The sequence below is a fragment of the Pagrus pagrus genome (genome assembly GCF_965226575.1).
Source record: "Pagrus pagrus genome assembly, chromosome: 16".
Lineage (NCBI taxonomy): Eukaryota > Metazoa > Chordata > Actinopteri > Spariformes > Sparidae > Pagrus > Pagrus pagrus.
In genome coordinates, this window is record NC_140200.1 from 16,489,669 (window position 1) to 16,504,194 (window position 14,526).

General features: G+C 42.4%; 1 protein-coding gene across 4 annotated transcripts in view; it reads right to left on the reverse strand.

The window, feature by feature from the left end:
- Window positions 1-14,526, reverse strand: part of sipa1l1 (signal-induced proliferation-associated 1 like 1) — an 83,733-nt gene that overhangs the window by 9,223 nt on the left and 59,984 nt on the right. For 3 of the 4 annotated variants that reach the window (XM_084378155.1, XM_084378154.1, XM_084378153.1), the window contains 9 exons: window positions 13,466-14,045; window positions 11,312-11,410; window positions 10,128-10,303; window positions 8,932-9,219; window positions 8,376-8,525; window positions 7,640-7,773; window positions 4,358-4,455; window positions 3,577-4,064; window positions 1,074-1,265 (listed from right to left, as the gene is read on the reverse strand). In XM_084378155.1, coding sequence (XP_084234281.1) covers window positions 1,074-1,265; window positions 3,577-4,064; window positions 4,358-4,455; window positions 7,640-7,773; window positions 8,376-8,525; window positions 8,932-9,219; window positions 10,128-10,303; window positions 11,312-11,410; window positions 13,466-14,045 — 2,205 coding nt within the window. The remainder of the gene's footprint in view (window positions 1-1,073; window positions 1,266-3,576; window positions 4,065-4,357; window positions 4,456-7,639; window positions 7,774-8,375; window positions 8,526-8,931; window positions 9,220-10,127; window positions 10,304-11,311; window positions 11,411-13,465; window positions 14,046-14,526) is intronic. The other variant, XM_084378156.1, reaches the window with a different exon arrangement.

Sequence of the window (14,526 nt, forward strand, 5' to 3'; positions counted from 1 at the left end):
ATCATGAGATAAATCATGCATGCAGCTCTATTAATGTCGCTATAGTGCAATAATAATACTGGTAGGTGATACAAATTTGTGGTCATTCAGCTTCCACAATACAGCCTTTCATTGACATGTTGCATTCAGTTAATGATCACTGTTAAAGCTTTAGTGTAATATCTTCTTCAACCACAAGGGGGTAATCAAGTAATACACATATTATCACAACCAAAAGGCATTAATAGAAAAGTACAGTGGGTGGCTGTCTTTACATAGCAGCTCTACAATAAATACAATCATGATAAAGCTAGAAATGCTCTTTTTTGAGACACCCCAATATATAAACTAAATAAAATGAACTTCTGAAGGAAGCAATATAAAACCGATCATAACGCACTACCAGGTAGAAAAACAAATTCTTCTTTTTTCATGATGTTATTTCAATGTGTTTACATCTCATTCATCTAAAATGCATGCTTAAAGCTTTCATATTATTACAACAAGTGCACTAATGTTAGGTTGGAGACCTTGTCTGGTTGCAGATTACAGAAAATGACATCTTGAGTTTACTGAAACCAGCAATTAGTCTAACTGGGATTGATTTGTTATATCAACGATTCTAGGAAAGCAACATGGTGCATAAAATGAGCAGAGCAAAAACTAGGTCAGAACATCTTGTTTAACTATATCTTAAAATGTTACAGTTAAGACTGAAAATGACGAGAGAAACAGAAAAATATTCACATATCTCTGAAAAGCAAACTAACCGCCAGTTGCCTAATAAGGAAGTAACCTTTTTTGTTAGCGTGATGTCACAGTAATTCAGTGAACAGGTATACTGCCAGAAAACCACACCGACCAGCACCAGCCAGGACCAAATCACTGGAGAAAATTAATGTTTAGATGACATAGTTTTGGAGGGCCTATTGCACCTCTGAGCAATGCATTTTAATCCCCACACACTCTGGTGGCATCATTAATACCAAACAACTTAAAGGATGTGTATAACTGTGTGCAGTTCGCAGTGTGCAGTACACTGTTGGATCTGAAACCACAATGAAAGATCAACTTTATTTTTTCCTAATCCTTACTTGCGTGTGTCTCCAAAGTCGACAGAATTAATGGTGGAACCGGGCTTCCTCCAGCCAATCAGGTACTTGGACTGAGCTCCCTGGCGGGGGTAGAAGCTCTTGGGCCCAGGGGACGCCGAAGACTGGGATGAAGGGGAGGTGGCTGAAGAGGAGGACTCCTCTCTTGGGGAGCTGTGGCCTGAGTGCCTGGCGCTGATGGAAGAAGGAGAAGCAGAGGGGTTACTTCTCTGGCATTGCACTGATGTAAGATATACACAAGTTGCAGCATAATCCTGAGTTTGGAAACTATCTTAAGGCAATGACAGGATTTTTGGAGTGTTTAGAGAGGAGGATCTACATTTAAGAAATCAAATTTGGTCAAGCATAAGTAAGTAATTAAGAGGACACTCTAATCATCTAGGAATTTCTAGGGTGGACATACATTACTGAGATTTAGATGCAACATTTTTATCAAAGTATCACCTGCGGTCAAGCCAACCTTGTCAAACTCATTTCAGAGGCCCCTCTCATCCCCCCGCTGCCACTACGCCAGAATACAAATGTGCCTTAAATGCTGGACAGATGATACCCGGGTCATGAACTGTAACTCTATCTGAACGGGTGAATTAAGGCTCGCTCAAATAGGAAGAGAGAGAAACTGGAGTTATCTTAGCTCCAGACATGAGAGTTCAGCTGTGAAAAGTTGGACACGTGTTCCAAATTTGAGGCCTAATGTGGAAAGATAAGAGGGAGTTAAAATTACTCCTGCGCTTCGTTTCCTGGAAAGACTTCTTGAGAGGGACGTGGTCTAGTATGTGTTCTTCTTGGGCGAAAAAAATCAGCTTGAGTGATGTGAAATGGAAACATGCTGCACAGATCAGGCAAATACTGCAATGATTACACAGGACAAAGTGGAAGAGGTCAGACTTGAAATCAAAATTGAAATTGGTTAAAGCTGTCAGATGCAACTTTCTTGCGATTTTTTAAAAATGTTTTGCTTTATTAATTATAAATCTGTGCTGATTGAAATGCTCTCACAGCTGTTTGCAACTGGTTTTGAGTGTCTTTAGCATAATTTAGGGTGTATGCTATTGGCTGCATGGCTTTTGGTCAACTGCTTGTCCAATCAAGGTGACAAAATAAATAAGTATTCCTTTGAAGCGTCTCACTGATCGTGTTTGCCTTCTGCTACAGATGCTGATTCCCTCAACCTCAGGGAAGATTGTGTTTATTTCAGGGTAAACAGCTCTTTAAGACGAGTGACAAGTGTTTGAGCAAGAACTTGGCGATGTTTGAGTTTGTTATGATACACACAATGTGTTTTGGTGAGAAACACTGATTGTAATCCAAACTTTTTGCTTGAACTCCACAAGATCGCAAATAGGGATCGAATAATAGGGTTGTTTTCAGGCCAGATAGCATAACAGATTATTGTCACGGAGGCCAATAACCAATATTTGGAATTTGCTTTTAAAAATGAAAGTCTTGGGGCGAGCACAGGAGCCAAAAAACCCTTCGCATCAGATGGCAAAGCAAATCCGCATATTGGCTTTGCCTGGAGTTTAAATTTGGTGAACTTTGACCGGTTCCATACGCCTGCATTTGCGTATGTCTGATCACGGACTGATCCAATGCTAACCAATCACAATAGTGTTGTGGGCGTGAGACTTCGTGAGACCACAGAGTGGCGATGACAAATAGAGGGAGGCAGCTGTATCAGAGCCAAAGCAGGACATTATATAAATTCATTTATATTATTAGCAATCGAACAAACAAAACACAGACACTTAAAATCAGTAAAATGCTGATTATCGGATCCGATAATGGTCTAACCCCAATATAAAGCACCAGTTCCAAACCTTGTTGGCTTGGAACCCTGAATAGCCAAGCAGCACCAACCCATAACCACTCATCACCGGCCACTAATGTTTTTGAAATGTGAGCAGTAACTCCAAAGAGTGAACCCTTTCTCAGATAGTGTATTTTAAATAGTTTTATAGATTTCTAAAGAGCTCAATCATTTTTCTTTTTCGAATAGTCAGAATAATAAAAAAGCAGAAACGCACCATTAAGTTGTTATGAAACAGTTTAATTTTGATACATATCCCTCTGTATGACTGAAATAAGCAAACTAGACTGTCAGCGAGTAGATATGCTATTTCTTAATAGTTATTATAGTTGTTCTAAATGACTGTCAGTAGGTTGGATTCCGACATATAGGGGTTGGATAAGTCATAAAATTAAAAATTTTCATTGCACAGTGCTGAGAATGACCTGAAGGGTGTCACAGCGGTACGTTGTGGCACTAAAACAAAGTTTACCTTGTTTAACCCTTGTCATCTTTCGTCTACAGCCAGAATTAACAAATAATGAAAGTTCCTTGTAGTAGCTTTGACCACTCAGACTGATCTTACACCAGACCCTCAGGTTTGTAACCACTCCCTTATAAAGTAACAGTACACACTACATCCTCCTCCCTCTCAAACAAACATTTCAGTGTCACCACATAAACACACAGACAGACCTCGAGTGCGATCCAGCTTCACTCAGACTGTACGTGCTGCTGTCTCTAACGAGGAGATGAGTAGGTGGGGTTCGGCCTGTCCCGTCCATACTCCTTTCTGCTGGAGGTCCCGGGGACTCAGCGGCAGCAGGTGATCTCTCCAGCATCCTGCGGCCTCCCTCGGTGGGGCTGTGCCATGGAGATACTGACCGCTCCCTGCTCTCTCTGCCTCCACTGGGAGCCAATAGGGAGGTGGTGCTGCCATGATGAGAATGGGGGTGAGAGTGGTGAGAGGCTCCATAAGAGCTTGTGTCAATGCCGCTGTCGGCTGACGCCCCCTGGAGGTAGCCACCTCCTCCCAGGCCATTGGGCTCAGTTTCACCCTGGTCACCACTGGAGCCTCCACCCGCTCCCATTTCGTACCATTTATCGCTGTCGCTGTGGCCACCGCTGGAAGCTGTGCTGGATAGAGTATTACTGCTCGAGTGTCCGGAGTAAGGTCCGTCAGACTGCCAGAAGAAACAGGAAGTGGAAGAGCGAGAGGATATGACAGAGGGAGGTTTCCATGTTAGTAAAAACGTCAGTGTTTCAGCAAATAATCAGTCATCTTGCGATGAAAACATCAGTGAATGAACATTACAGAATGCACTTTAAACCGCATACTAACAGAGGTTCAGAAAAAGCGAACAAACAAATCTGGGCCTAAAAATGTGTAAAAAAGAAAGGTTACAGAGCATTTAAATTGTACTGTCAGAGTTCTGATGGTGTAAGTAAACAGTGTAAGAAAGATGTACAGTCTGACCTGGCTGCCCTTCTTCGGTGAGATGTGGATGACCTGCTCCTGCCTCTGGATGCGGGGAGCTCCTGAGTAGCCGGGACCAGACTTGGAGGCTGGGGCCTCTGCAAGACACATTCCAATGAGCACAGCTCGGGTTAGTGACAAACACATGCACAGACCCTGCGGGACAAACAAATGATTTGCTGATGATTCAACAGAGAACTTGTTCTCCTCTCTGCTCACTTGTGTGTATTTTGCTACTACAGCACTCATGCTTCCAGGAGGCCCATAGCGCTGACATTGTTTTCATTCTGCATCTGCCGTGTCCATGAACAGAAACACAGATCATTTGTCATCAAAAGCAACGCACATCAAACAGAAATGTGTCCCCAGACAGTCCCTGCTGGCTTTGTTTGTTCTGGACAAGCTGTGCCACGTGAGGGAATGTGTGTATGTGGCCTGAAGCGAAACTCGGGGTATAAATGGGACTGTTGTATAATTGTCTAGATGTTATGCAACAAGATACACAGAGCGGGCAGCTAATGACCACAGCACCATGAGAGGGAGAGTTAAGGGAAGTATCATAACATCTGCTGGGGTGAATCTGGTAATGTAGTGAACTCCTCTATATCTCACTTAGAATATTCATTACGCTGCAGCCCATAGGGCTCTGTGCACTAATTAGAGATGGCTGCACGTGTGCATGCCTGCTTCTGTGAGTGCCTGTGCATGTGTGTGATATATTGTTTTGTTTCTCAAGAGTTTTTAGAGATGTGATTGGTCAACTAGATGTCTTGCTTTGAAATGTGATAAACCAAAAGCACGATTTCCAATCACCTTGGTTTAATGTGTGCCCTCCTGTGGGCTTTACTGGACTAGAAACACTGTTAGGGTAGTTGATATTGCTGTGCATGCTTTATTCTTTAACAAGATCACATTAGCTTCCACAGAGTAGTCGCTAGACTACCTGGGGTCCTTCAAAAACAATAACTACAAGAAATACAAAAAAGGAGTCTTGTGTATTGCTCTATGGAAGATTGTGCATGGGAAGAAAAGTCAGGACAAACAGAAATTATCTGCATCTCACCACCCAATGCATGAATTCATCATAAACCTGCCACAAGATTACAAAAGAAAATGGAGCATATGCAGTTCAAAATGGTAGAAGCAACAGGAAAACCTGATGCAATAATTACAGGAATGCAACACCCTATATAGGCTACATTAAGGGCTATGGTAATTTGATGTTTCAGTGTGTGACACAAACTAAGAGCAAGAGCGAGTATCCTGCCCTCTGCATGACTCGTGTTATTTCTGGACAGAGCACAGCCACATCATCATTGCTGAACGGGTCAAGGGGGTAAAATTGGGAGGAAGAGGAAAAGGACAGAACCCTAAACCACAGAGACAGCAAAGTAGCCTGTGAAGGGCTGGACACTTGGCCCGGCCTGCATTGTTCCACCCTGACCAATAAAGACATAAGTGCTATAAACAACCACAAAATGAGAGACTAGGTCCTTTCTCTGTGATTGTGGCAAGCAGAACAGGTTGAGGGCACGGCTGAAATGTAGGCTGGTCAACAGTCTACCAGAGCAACATCCTGCTGGGAATCAGAGGAGCAGTAGAGGAGCAGTAGAGGAGCATGTGGTCTTTGCGGCTCTCAGAGGCCAAGTGGTAAACAAGAAGAAAACTCCTAAAAACAGTGCATGGGAGAATTATCGTAATTAAATGAAAGCCAGTGTACAAGAGGATCAAAAGATGAATGAGAGGCAAACATAAGCGGCCGCAGAGAATGAGGAACTGACTGTAGGAAGGGAGGGAAGGAAGGAAGAAAAGGCACACAAAGAGAAGGTTGGCCAACTATGTCAAGAGGAAAGAAAGGAATTTCTCCCCTTTCTTTTTCTCCTTTATTAAACCGTGAAACGTGACATGAAAAAGTGAAATATTTGCAGAGACATTAAGACATTCTCTGTTAAGGCAAAATAATTCACAGCCTGCAGAAGAGAAGGAGGAAGAGGAGGGCAAGGGAATGCTGTTTATAGACAGTGTGGATGCTGTCAGAGTTCGTATCTCAGCTCTGGAAGGAGCAGTGCCAAAAACCTGTCATGAACAGATGAGGAAGTCTATACAATACACACACATACCTGCCATTTCAAAGCATTTAGCAGAACGGATAAATATGGATGATTATTTTCCTGTGCTGCCGCTTCCTCCCACGCTATTCAACAGTCAAGTGCCCTCACATTCCTCCCATATGAAAACATACAGTACATTTACATTGCAGGAAACATTAGAATCTACTATGACTATTAAGCCGCTGCACCTTCACTGTATTAAATCAATTATTTCTTCACAAGATATAGGCTGTGTTTCAACTGCATAGTGGATTTTGCGTATGCCAGAAAGGCTTGGATGAATTCTACATTAGCAAGAATTTCTAAGGATGCGCCATGAGCTTAGTGCACATACTCAGCTGCCCCAATATGCAATGCATCTTCTCAGACTGTCTGATGGCAGATTGTGAGGCAGACAGTTCAAGCACCACACTGCATATATATATCTGAATATCTTAGGTGAGAAATCAACTGTGTAGATTTCAAATATGGGCAGTTTTACGAAAATTGATGGTGAATCTAAAATGTGCTTGTTTGTTTTCAGAGTTGAGTAGCTTCGCAAGTGCAAGCGGGGGTAGCTGGCCAGCCGACTGGCTAACTGTCCCTCTGGTCAGCATAAATACCTCTCTTATCCCACACTCACTTCAACAAATGCAGCAGATGACTTCATCAACATTTCTGTCTACTGTATTGTATTTATTCTGTTTATTTTCCATTATTATAGTTAAGCGCTTCTTTAGGTAAACTGGTAAACTAGAAGATAAAGTTCATAGCCAGAAACAAAACCTCCTCTTGGATCTTCTCATTTGCAGTTGCCGTCTCAGCAGCCTCCTCTTCTGCATCTCGTTAGAGTATAACGACAATCCATCTTTAATCTTAAAGGGGCTCTGTGTAACAATTTGCAGCAATTTACACGTGTAAATCACTTTTTTATTGGCTATATATGAGAGGATTGTAATGTGAAAAATGAAACCTTCCCCGTCTCCCTCGGTTGCCTATACAAGCCTGTGGATTGCCTTGTCTCAGTGTCTCTCTCCCCTATGCTAACAGAGAGCAACAGTAGCTAATGTTATGTAATGAGTCCAGTAATATAGATGATATATATGATAGCCTCTACTTCATTTAACAGGAGCGAGCAGTATATGTAGTAGGCAGTACATTAATATTTGATTTCGAACACAGTCATATTCACCTGTTGACCCTCGTTCACCACTTCCCCCTTCCTCCATTCTCGACCAATTAGGAGTGGACTTCCCACTGGAGCTGCCCTCTCCGACCACCTCTCGTCTCTCAGCAGACATTGGCGAGTGGCGATTGCTTACAAACCTGGTGAACGAGCACACAAGCATGAAATCAGAACACTTTGTCTTTTTATATTCAGCTTTTTTTCCTTTCTTTTTTTTTTTACCCTTAATCAGCTAAATGTGTTTCTCCACTGACTAAAAATGCAGAGCTAGAATAGACGGAATGACAGATTTTGAAACACAATACATTTTCCCACAGGCGGTAGTGGGTGGAAGTAAAAAAAATTAAAAAATAAAGACCTTCTGTCAAGAGCATTATCATACATAAAGACACTCAAATGCTATCATTTCATTCTCCTACACCAACGTCAGACACTGTTACAACTGTCAAATGAATCCAATCTTAAGCCAACTTTTGCTATTTTAGGATAAAATTAAAGCTTCCTAAATGTAAAATGTGTTCCAAGATAAGTGGAGTTATTGTCTCTAATTGTTTTCTAAAGATAAAACTGAGACAGTTAACAGTTAATAGACAACATGTTCTATCAATAACAATTGCATAAAAAACATGAAAATTGGGAGAGATTTGCTGCTCTTGCTACGCTTCTCTGATTTGATGCATCATAATTTGCATTAAAAATACCCTGTCATCTATACACAACCCCTTTCCCCCCTCTTCCTTACTGTTCAGGCATGGACTTCTGTCTCCAGTGAGCAGAGCTTCCGGAGGCGTCACTGGAACAAGACAGGTTGCTGGGAGAGCTGCGATTGTGAGGGGAACGTCCCAACGCCAGGGAGGAGGCCAGGCTATAGCTCTCACTGCCTGGAGACATCCTGGTAAATGAACAATCACATATGCACACACAGGAACTGTAAGAATTTACGGTTGTGTGGAAATTGAGGGAACTAAAGGAAGATGAAATAAACACAGCAAGACATTGTAAGAACAAAATGTTCTAGGTTGTTCCTTCAGAGGAAATTCCATTGATTGCCACGTTGCTGGATGACAAAAATACATGAATACTTAAAAGCTTCTGCTTAAAAATCAGCTACACACTCGACAGCTGCCCTTTGGGTGCTTTGTTGACACACTAGCTTGCAGAATTTGCAACGATTTTTTTGTTTCATCTCAACATCAAAAATAACTCAAACAAATACTACCATACTCCTCATGTATTCGCCCTCTAACATGAATATTACATTCAAAAAATCCATATTTATAAATCCAAAGAGCTCCAACCTTTTGGGGTCCAGGGGTCGGCCATCACTGCTGACACTGCGTGGGATGACTGCGCCCCTCTCTAGCCTCTCAGCTGACAGGGTCTTCCCCACTGAGCTACCCAGGCTGATGGCCCGGTTGGGTGTGTGGGGCTGTGGTGAGGCGGTCAGTGATTGCTGAGGGCTGCTGGACGTCCTCTGCCACTTGTTGTTGTTACTACGGAAGGGGAACTTGTACTCGAAGGAGCCACTATCGCTGCTGCTGCCCTTGTAATCTGACACGGGCATCCGATAGAGCTCTGAACAGCCCCTACAGACGGGAGGAAGGATGTTTGGTTTGAGAATCAAGTGTTGTCTATGTCTGCGTCAGCGAAGCTTCACATAACTTATTTTCTTTTCTTTGCAAGGATTAACAAGGTTGGAAATAAAAAGTGACAAATCTCAAATCTTAAGTATCACATGCACTAGTATTTTATCTGGTTCCCATGAATCAGTGAGTGGAGTGTATTTGCCTCAGCATAGTTCATGTTTCCTGTAAGAACAGGCAGCTAGGGAGGGACTTGTTGCTGATATTGATAAGCAGCAGTTAGCTACAGATTAATTTCTTAACAAAGCTCCAGGGATCTGTCCATCTCTAAATCACCTCAGTACTGTAACTGGCCTCCATCGCTGGAGGTGTTCATTGAGTAGTTGCCAGTTAGCAGTATTTAGCAAGTAAAGCTATCTATCCAGAGTTGACGCAGAAAAGCCAGAGGGCAGCCGAGGGAAAACCAGACAAAAAAAGAAGATCCAGTTTCACCTAATTCGGTGGATAAAGTGTTTTTGTACAAGCTATAAAGTTCTTTAGTAAACAAGTTTTAAAGTTGTGTCTTTTTACAGTAATTTGTGACGTCTGGTCCCCCCCTGGTGGCATCCTTCAAATACATCTGTGGCAGCATCATGAAATTATTGCAGGATGAGTCATCAACATTTTCTTATCGTTAAAACTGCTTCTTCTTTTTTTTAACCATTGTTTGGCCTGATACTGGCGCTTATGAGTTATATAGAAAGACTCAAGTGATTGAAACTTCATCAGAAATTTAATAACTTGACTCCTGAAGCACCACAGAACAACAACTGTGTGTGCCGTCTCTCCAGATAAACAAACTAATATATAAACAAACAAGTGGTTGGCATAAAGAATTTAAGGCAAACAAACAACATCCCATCTCCACATACCTGCGTGGAGTGGCGTCATCATGTGGTGGGATGATGACAACACGCACTGTCACTGAGGTCCGTAGGAGGTCAATCATCTGCTCATGGGTCAGTGTTGCCACAGCAACTTTGCAGATTTCTACCAATCGGCTTCCTTGTCTCAGTCCTGCCTGCCAGGCATAACCATACGGCTCCACCTATTCAATAAAAAAGTTTTATTGAATTGCAGCTGCAGTGGAGAGATGAAACAGTTAATCCTAGACAGAAAGTAATGTAGTTTTCTTCATTTAAAAAAAAAAATTCTTCTTTGCTTTCCTTTTGTGTGATTTTGGGTAACATGAAAATGTATTAACAGTATGGCTACTTGTATAGTAGATGCTAATCATTTGTAATCCAGACAGAGGAAACAAAGATTTCTGAGGTTTACATCTCAGTGTAAACTAAATTATTAGAATGCCCATTATTATTTTAAGAATCATTTTCATTTAAAATATAGGTATTTTTCAGCCCCATTTTGTTTGATATGTAAGGTTTATAAAATTCTGTTGTACTGATGACCGATTATGAAAGAGACAGAGACAAATTTCCTCTCCTATACTGTCTGACAAATGATCTCCAAAGTCTCCCATCGTTACCAATAAAAACTTTAAAGCTGCAACTAGGAACAACTCCATCAAGAAGTTACCACGCGGTTTTATGCCTCCCCACACCAGTCAAGTTGCTGTTCTTGAGTTCATCGTTTAATAATGGCCAGAACATTTTTTGCAGAACAACATGATGTCACAGTGAAGTTGTCATTACTTCATTGTTTTATCCTATTAGACATTTGTGTAAAATGTTCGTATGAATTTTTGAGTGATGGCCTTTGACCATTGAATTCTAAAAATCGGTTCAACCTCAAGTCCAAGTGGACATTTGTGCCAAATTTGAAGAAATTCCCTCAAGGCGTTTCTGAGACATGGAGTTCACAAGAATGGGACGAACTGACAGATGGACAACCCCGAAATATAATGCATCCAGCCATGGCTTTCGCCAGCGCAGAGGCATAACAAAAAAGCAAAGGGTATATCATCCTGTTAACAGGTAGACTACAACTAGTAAGGCATGCTCATATCTGCAATGTAAACACACATTGTATCTCAATGAACTACACTGTTTAAGAGTACACTTTCAGAAAAACATTTGAGTTATGAGCTGACAGATACCTCAGCCACGATGCCTTCATAGTTGACGTGGAAGCCCAGCTGCCCCAGGCCGTTTCGACGAAGCGTCATCTCTGATGTCTCGCAGCCCTTAGTCAGGAACTGGACATGGGGAGGGCAGAGAGATGCACAAAAGTACAGATGAGAGATGCAGTGACAGGAATGATCAGGGGAGAGATGATGAGAACCAAACAGGTAAAGAGGTGATAAGAAAAAAATGCACAGAAAAAGAGACAGTTAAAATGAAAAGACAGGCAAACTTATCTTCACACCCTCAGACAAATCTTCAAATAGAATAGGAGGACAAGTAAGGGGATTATCTAAGGTTGTAAATGTGTAGGTCTGCAAATGTGTGTAAACATGTCAGTGCATGTGTACACATTCTTCCCCCTTTAAGTTGAAGAGGAGATTTTTTAAGACAACTTGAGTAATCCCTGTGAGATTTATGTCCATAAATAAAGATGAATTAGTGCTCCAGCATAAGTGGTACAAACCTCACTAGATGTGCGCGCTCATGCATTCACACACACACATGCACACACTCAACAGATGACAGAAATGAAAGCAGGTGTCTCTTGCTGTGACACTTTAGGCTGTGTTCACACAGAGATGCTTTGCTTAGGAGAAACACTTTTGAACTTTTTCATGTTTTTTCATGGAAGGATGCGACTCTTGGCATTCAGGCCGGGTGGGCTGCGCTGCAAACCATCTGCGCCCCTTTTTCTCAGGGACTTATGTGAAAATAGTTAAATGTTAAAGGAGAAACCGCCCGGATCACCTGTCAAACTGCAAAGGGCAACCAATGAGTTGACAAAGGATATGGTAAAACCAATCCTCATTGTAGATGACTTTTTCATTGTGGTCGGTCACAAGTCATCCTTCTATCTCCCTCTCGTGAAGTGCCTGGCGGCTTCAGGGCACCTTGCATTTCTCCGTCTGAACAGGATGTTAGTAAAAGCTCTATAGAAGTCAAACTCACAGGGAAGCGTGAATAAATCATGCTGCAGACTAGCACCTGATAGGAATTGTTATGATGCTCTCTGATGTTTTTGAATGTGTGCGTGGGAGAAGAGAGTACAAGAAAAAAGGCAATGATAAGGAGCAAACAAGAGGAGAAAAAAAAGAGCAGAGAGAGAAGAAAGAGAGAGGGGGAGACGAGTTCCAAAAGCGGGTGGCCCAAGGCCACTTCCCTTCTTCTCTCTGGCATCGAGGTAGTCCAAATGATTGAAGATTAACGCCAGATGCATGAAATGCAACATGAAAGTGATACATTTCTGAGTCCTGAGCCAAATAACAGTGTGAGTCTGTGTGTGTGTGTGTGTGTGTGTGTGTGTGTGTTCCGATATGTTAGTATGCATGTGTGCAAATCAAAGATGGTGGACTCAATCCAGGTTACATAAATACATTATAAAAACCATCAAACACACACATGCACACACACACAGTTTGAACGTAGGGACAGGCTAGGGAAATGAATGTATTCTAAAGCACTGATGATTACATAAGAAAACACCTTTTTTTCCAACCAGTTTCCATGGAAACAGCTAAGGAAGAGCTAGCACCACTTCACTGTCTGTGTAGGTGTAGGAGCCATTAGGAGTATGTTGTCCAGAGGTGTTTCTGAAACTCCCCCAATAAGCTGAGACCAGTAATAAGAAAACAGCTTTGGCATGTAAACAAAAAAATGTTGTCATTCTTGCAGACTGCCAGCCAACAATAAATAATTGGTGAGACGGTGAGTGGGCCAGGTAAATGATCAATGGCAGACGACAGCATCAATTTGGTTTGTCACTTCTGCCATCCTTTGGTGGTATTCAGAGACTCCTTACAACAACAGAGTTGTGACACTCATTTGGTTACAGGGACCAAAACATCATTATGCTGACACTGACAAACCACATTATGTCAGCTCTCGTGGGAAATAAACTTGGCACCAACTGGCCTAATTTGATTCTTAATGTGTGGTTGCCATGACCTCAGCTATGACAGCAGAGGGCAGGGAGACCCACAATTGTCAATGACTGATACAAATGTGAGAATACAGAAAATATCTACTTATTAAACATAATTCAGCAAGAAGCGGTTTTATAATTTAATTGTGTGAGCATGTTGAACGCATCTAACACATATGTAATGTATTACTGTGTGTCCTCTCACCTCTAAACGTTTAACAACCTCCTTGAAATCCTCAGTGTTATTACTGATACTCCTCAGAGACACACTGTCTCCACGTTCGTAGAAAATCCGCAAAGACGCAGGGCTGCTCAGTGTCCAGCCAATCACGTCCTTAGTGGCACAGTTGAACACCACAGCCTTGCCCTCCTGGTCCAACAGGATGAGAAAGTCATTGGAGATGGCCAGAAGGGCTTCCAGTTCCCCTCCGGTCCCGTGATCCTCAACGTGGACCGGCCAGGTCGTTGCCCCCAGGCTGCGCAGCTCCGCCCCGCCGTACGGCCTACTCTTCTCTTTTTTCTTGTGAGCCAGCGAGATGAAAGGGAACTTTCCTGAGGGGTCGATGGGTGTGCTGGTGGTGTGGCGCTCAGCCAGGTCGCGCAGATACTCCTGGCGTGTTCGGGTGGCCATGGCGCGGAACTTGTGCGACTTGTGGGCTGCATTCTCCGCATTGATGACCTTGGCCAGCAGGAAGTCCCGGAACACAGAAGACTTGGGAAAGGTCACGCCCTCTGGGATGAGGGGGCCGAAGGAGGGCACGTCTTTGGAACGGGTGACTGCCACACTACAGGGAGAGGAGCACACCAAGGAAATGAGTGAAGAGAAGAATTGATGTTTAAAGTGGCAATAGAGATGTTTTTTGCTTTAACAGGTAATTATGCGGTAAATGTTGCACAATGTAATGGCTTTAGAATAATGACATCATTGTTGTTTCAATTGGTTCCCAATAAACCTCAGCTTGGCAACATTTTATCGGCTTTCACATCTCCTTTAGGGACAAACTGAATAAATAAACTTGTGTTTCGTTGGAAGTTGTTACAATGAGGAAAATTGACAGTGATCTAGTTATCTTTGCTACAGTGGTGCCAATAATAATACCACTTGGAAATGCTAGTGGGGGGAATGTTGTCTGTTTCCATTTTAACAAATCAGTTGGTTGAGTATTGACCAAGAATCTGACCAATTTAGGTCGGGTATTTGGTTCCGACATCATAGATCATATGGCTTACATTCTGTGTTTTATTACACAGTAAATCTACTTAAAA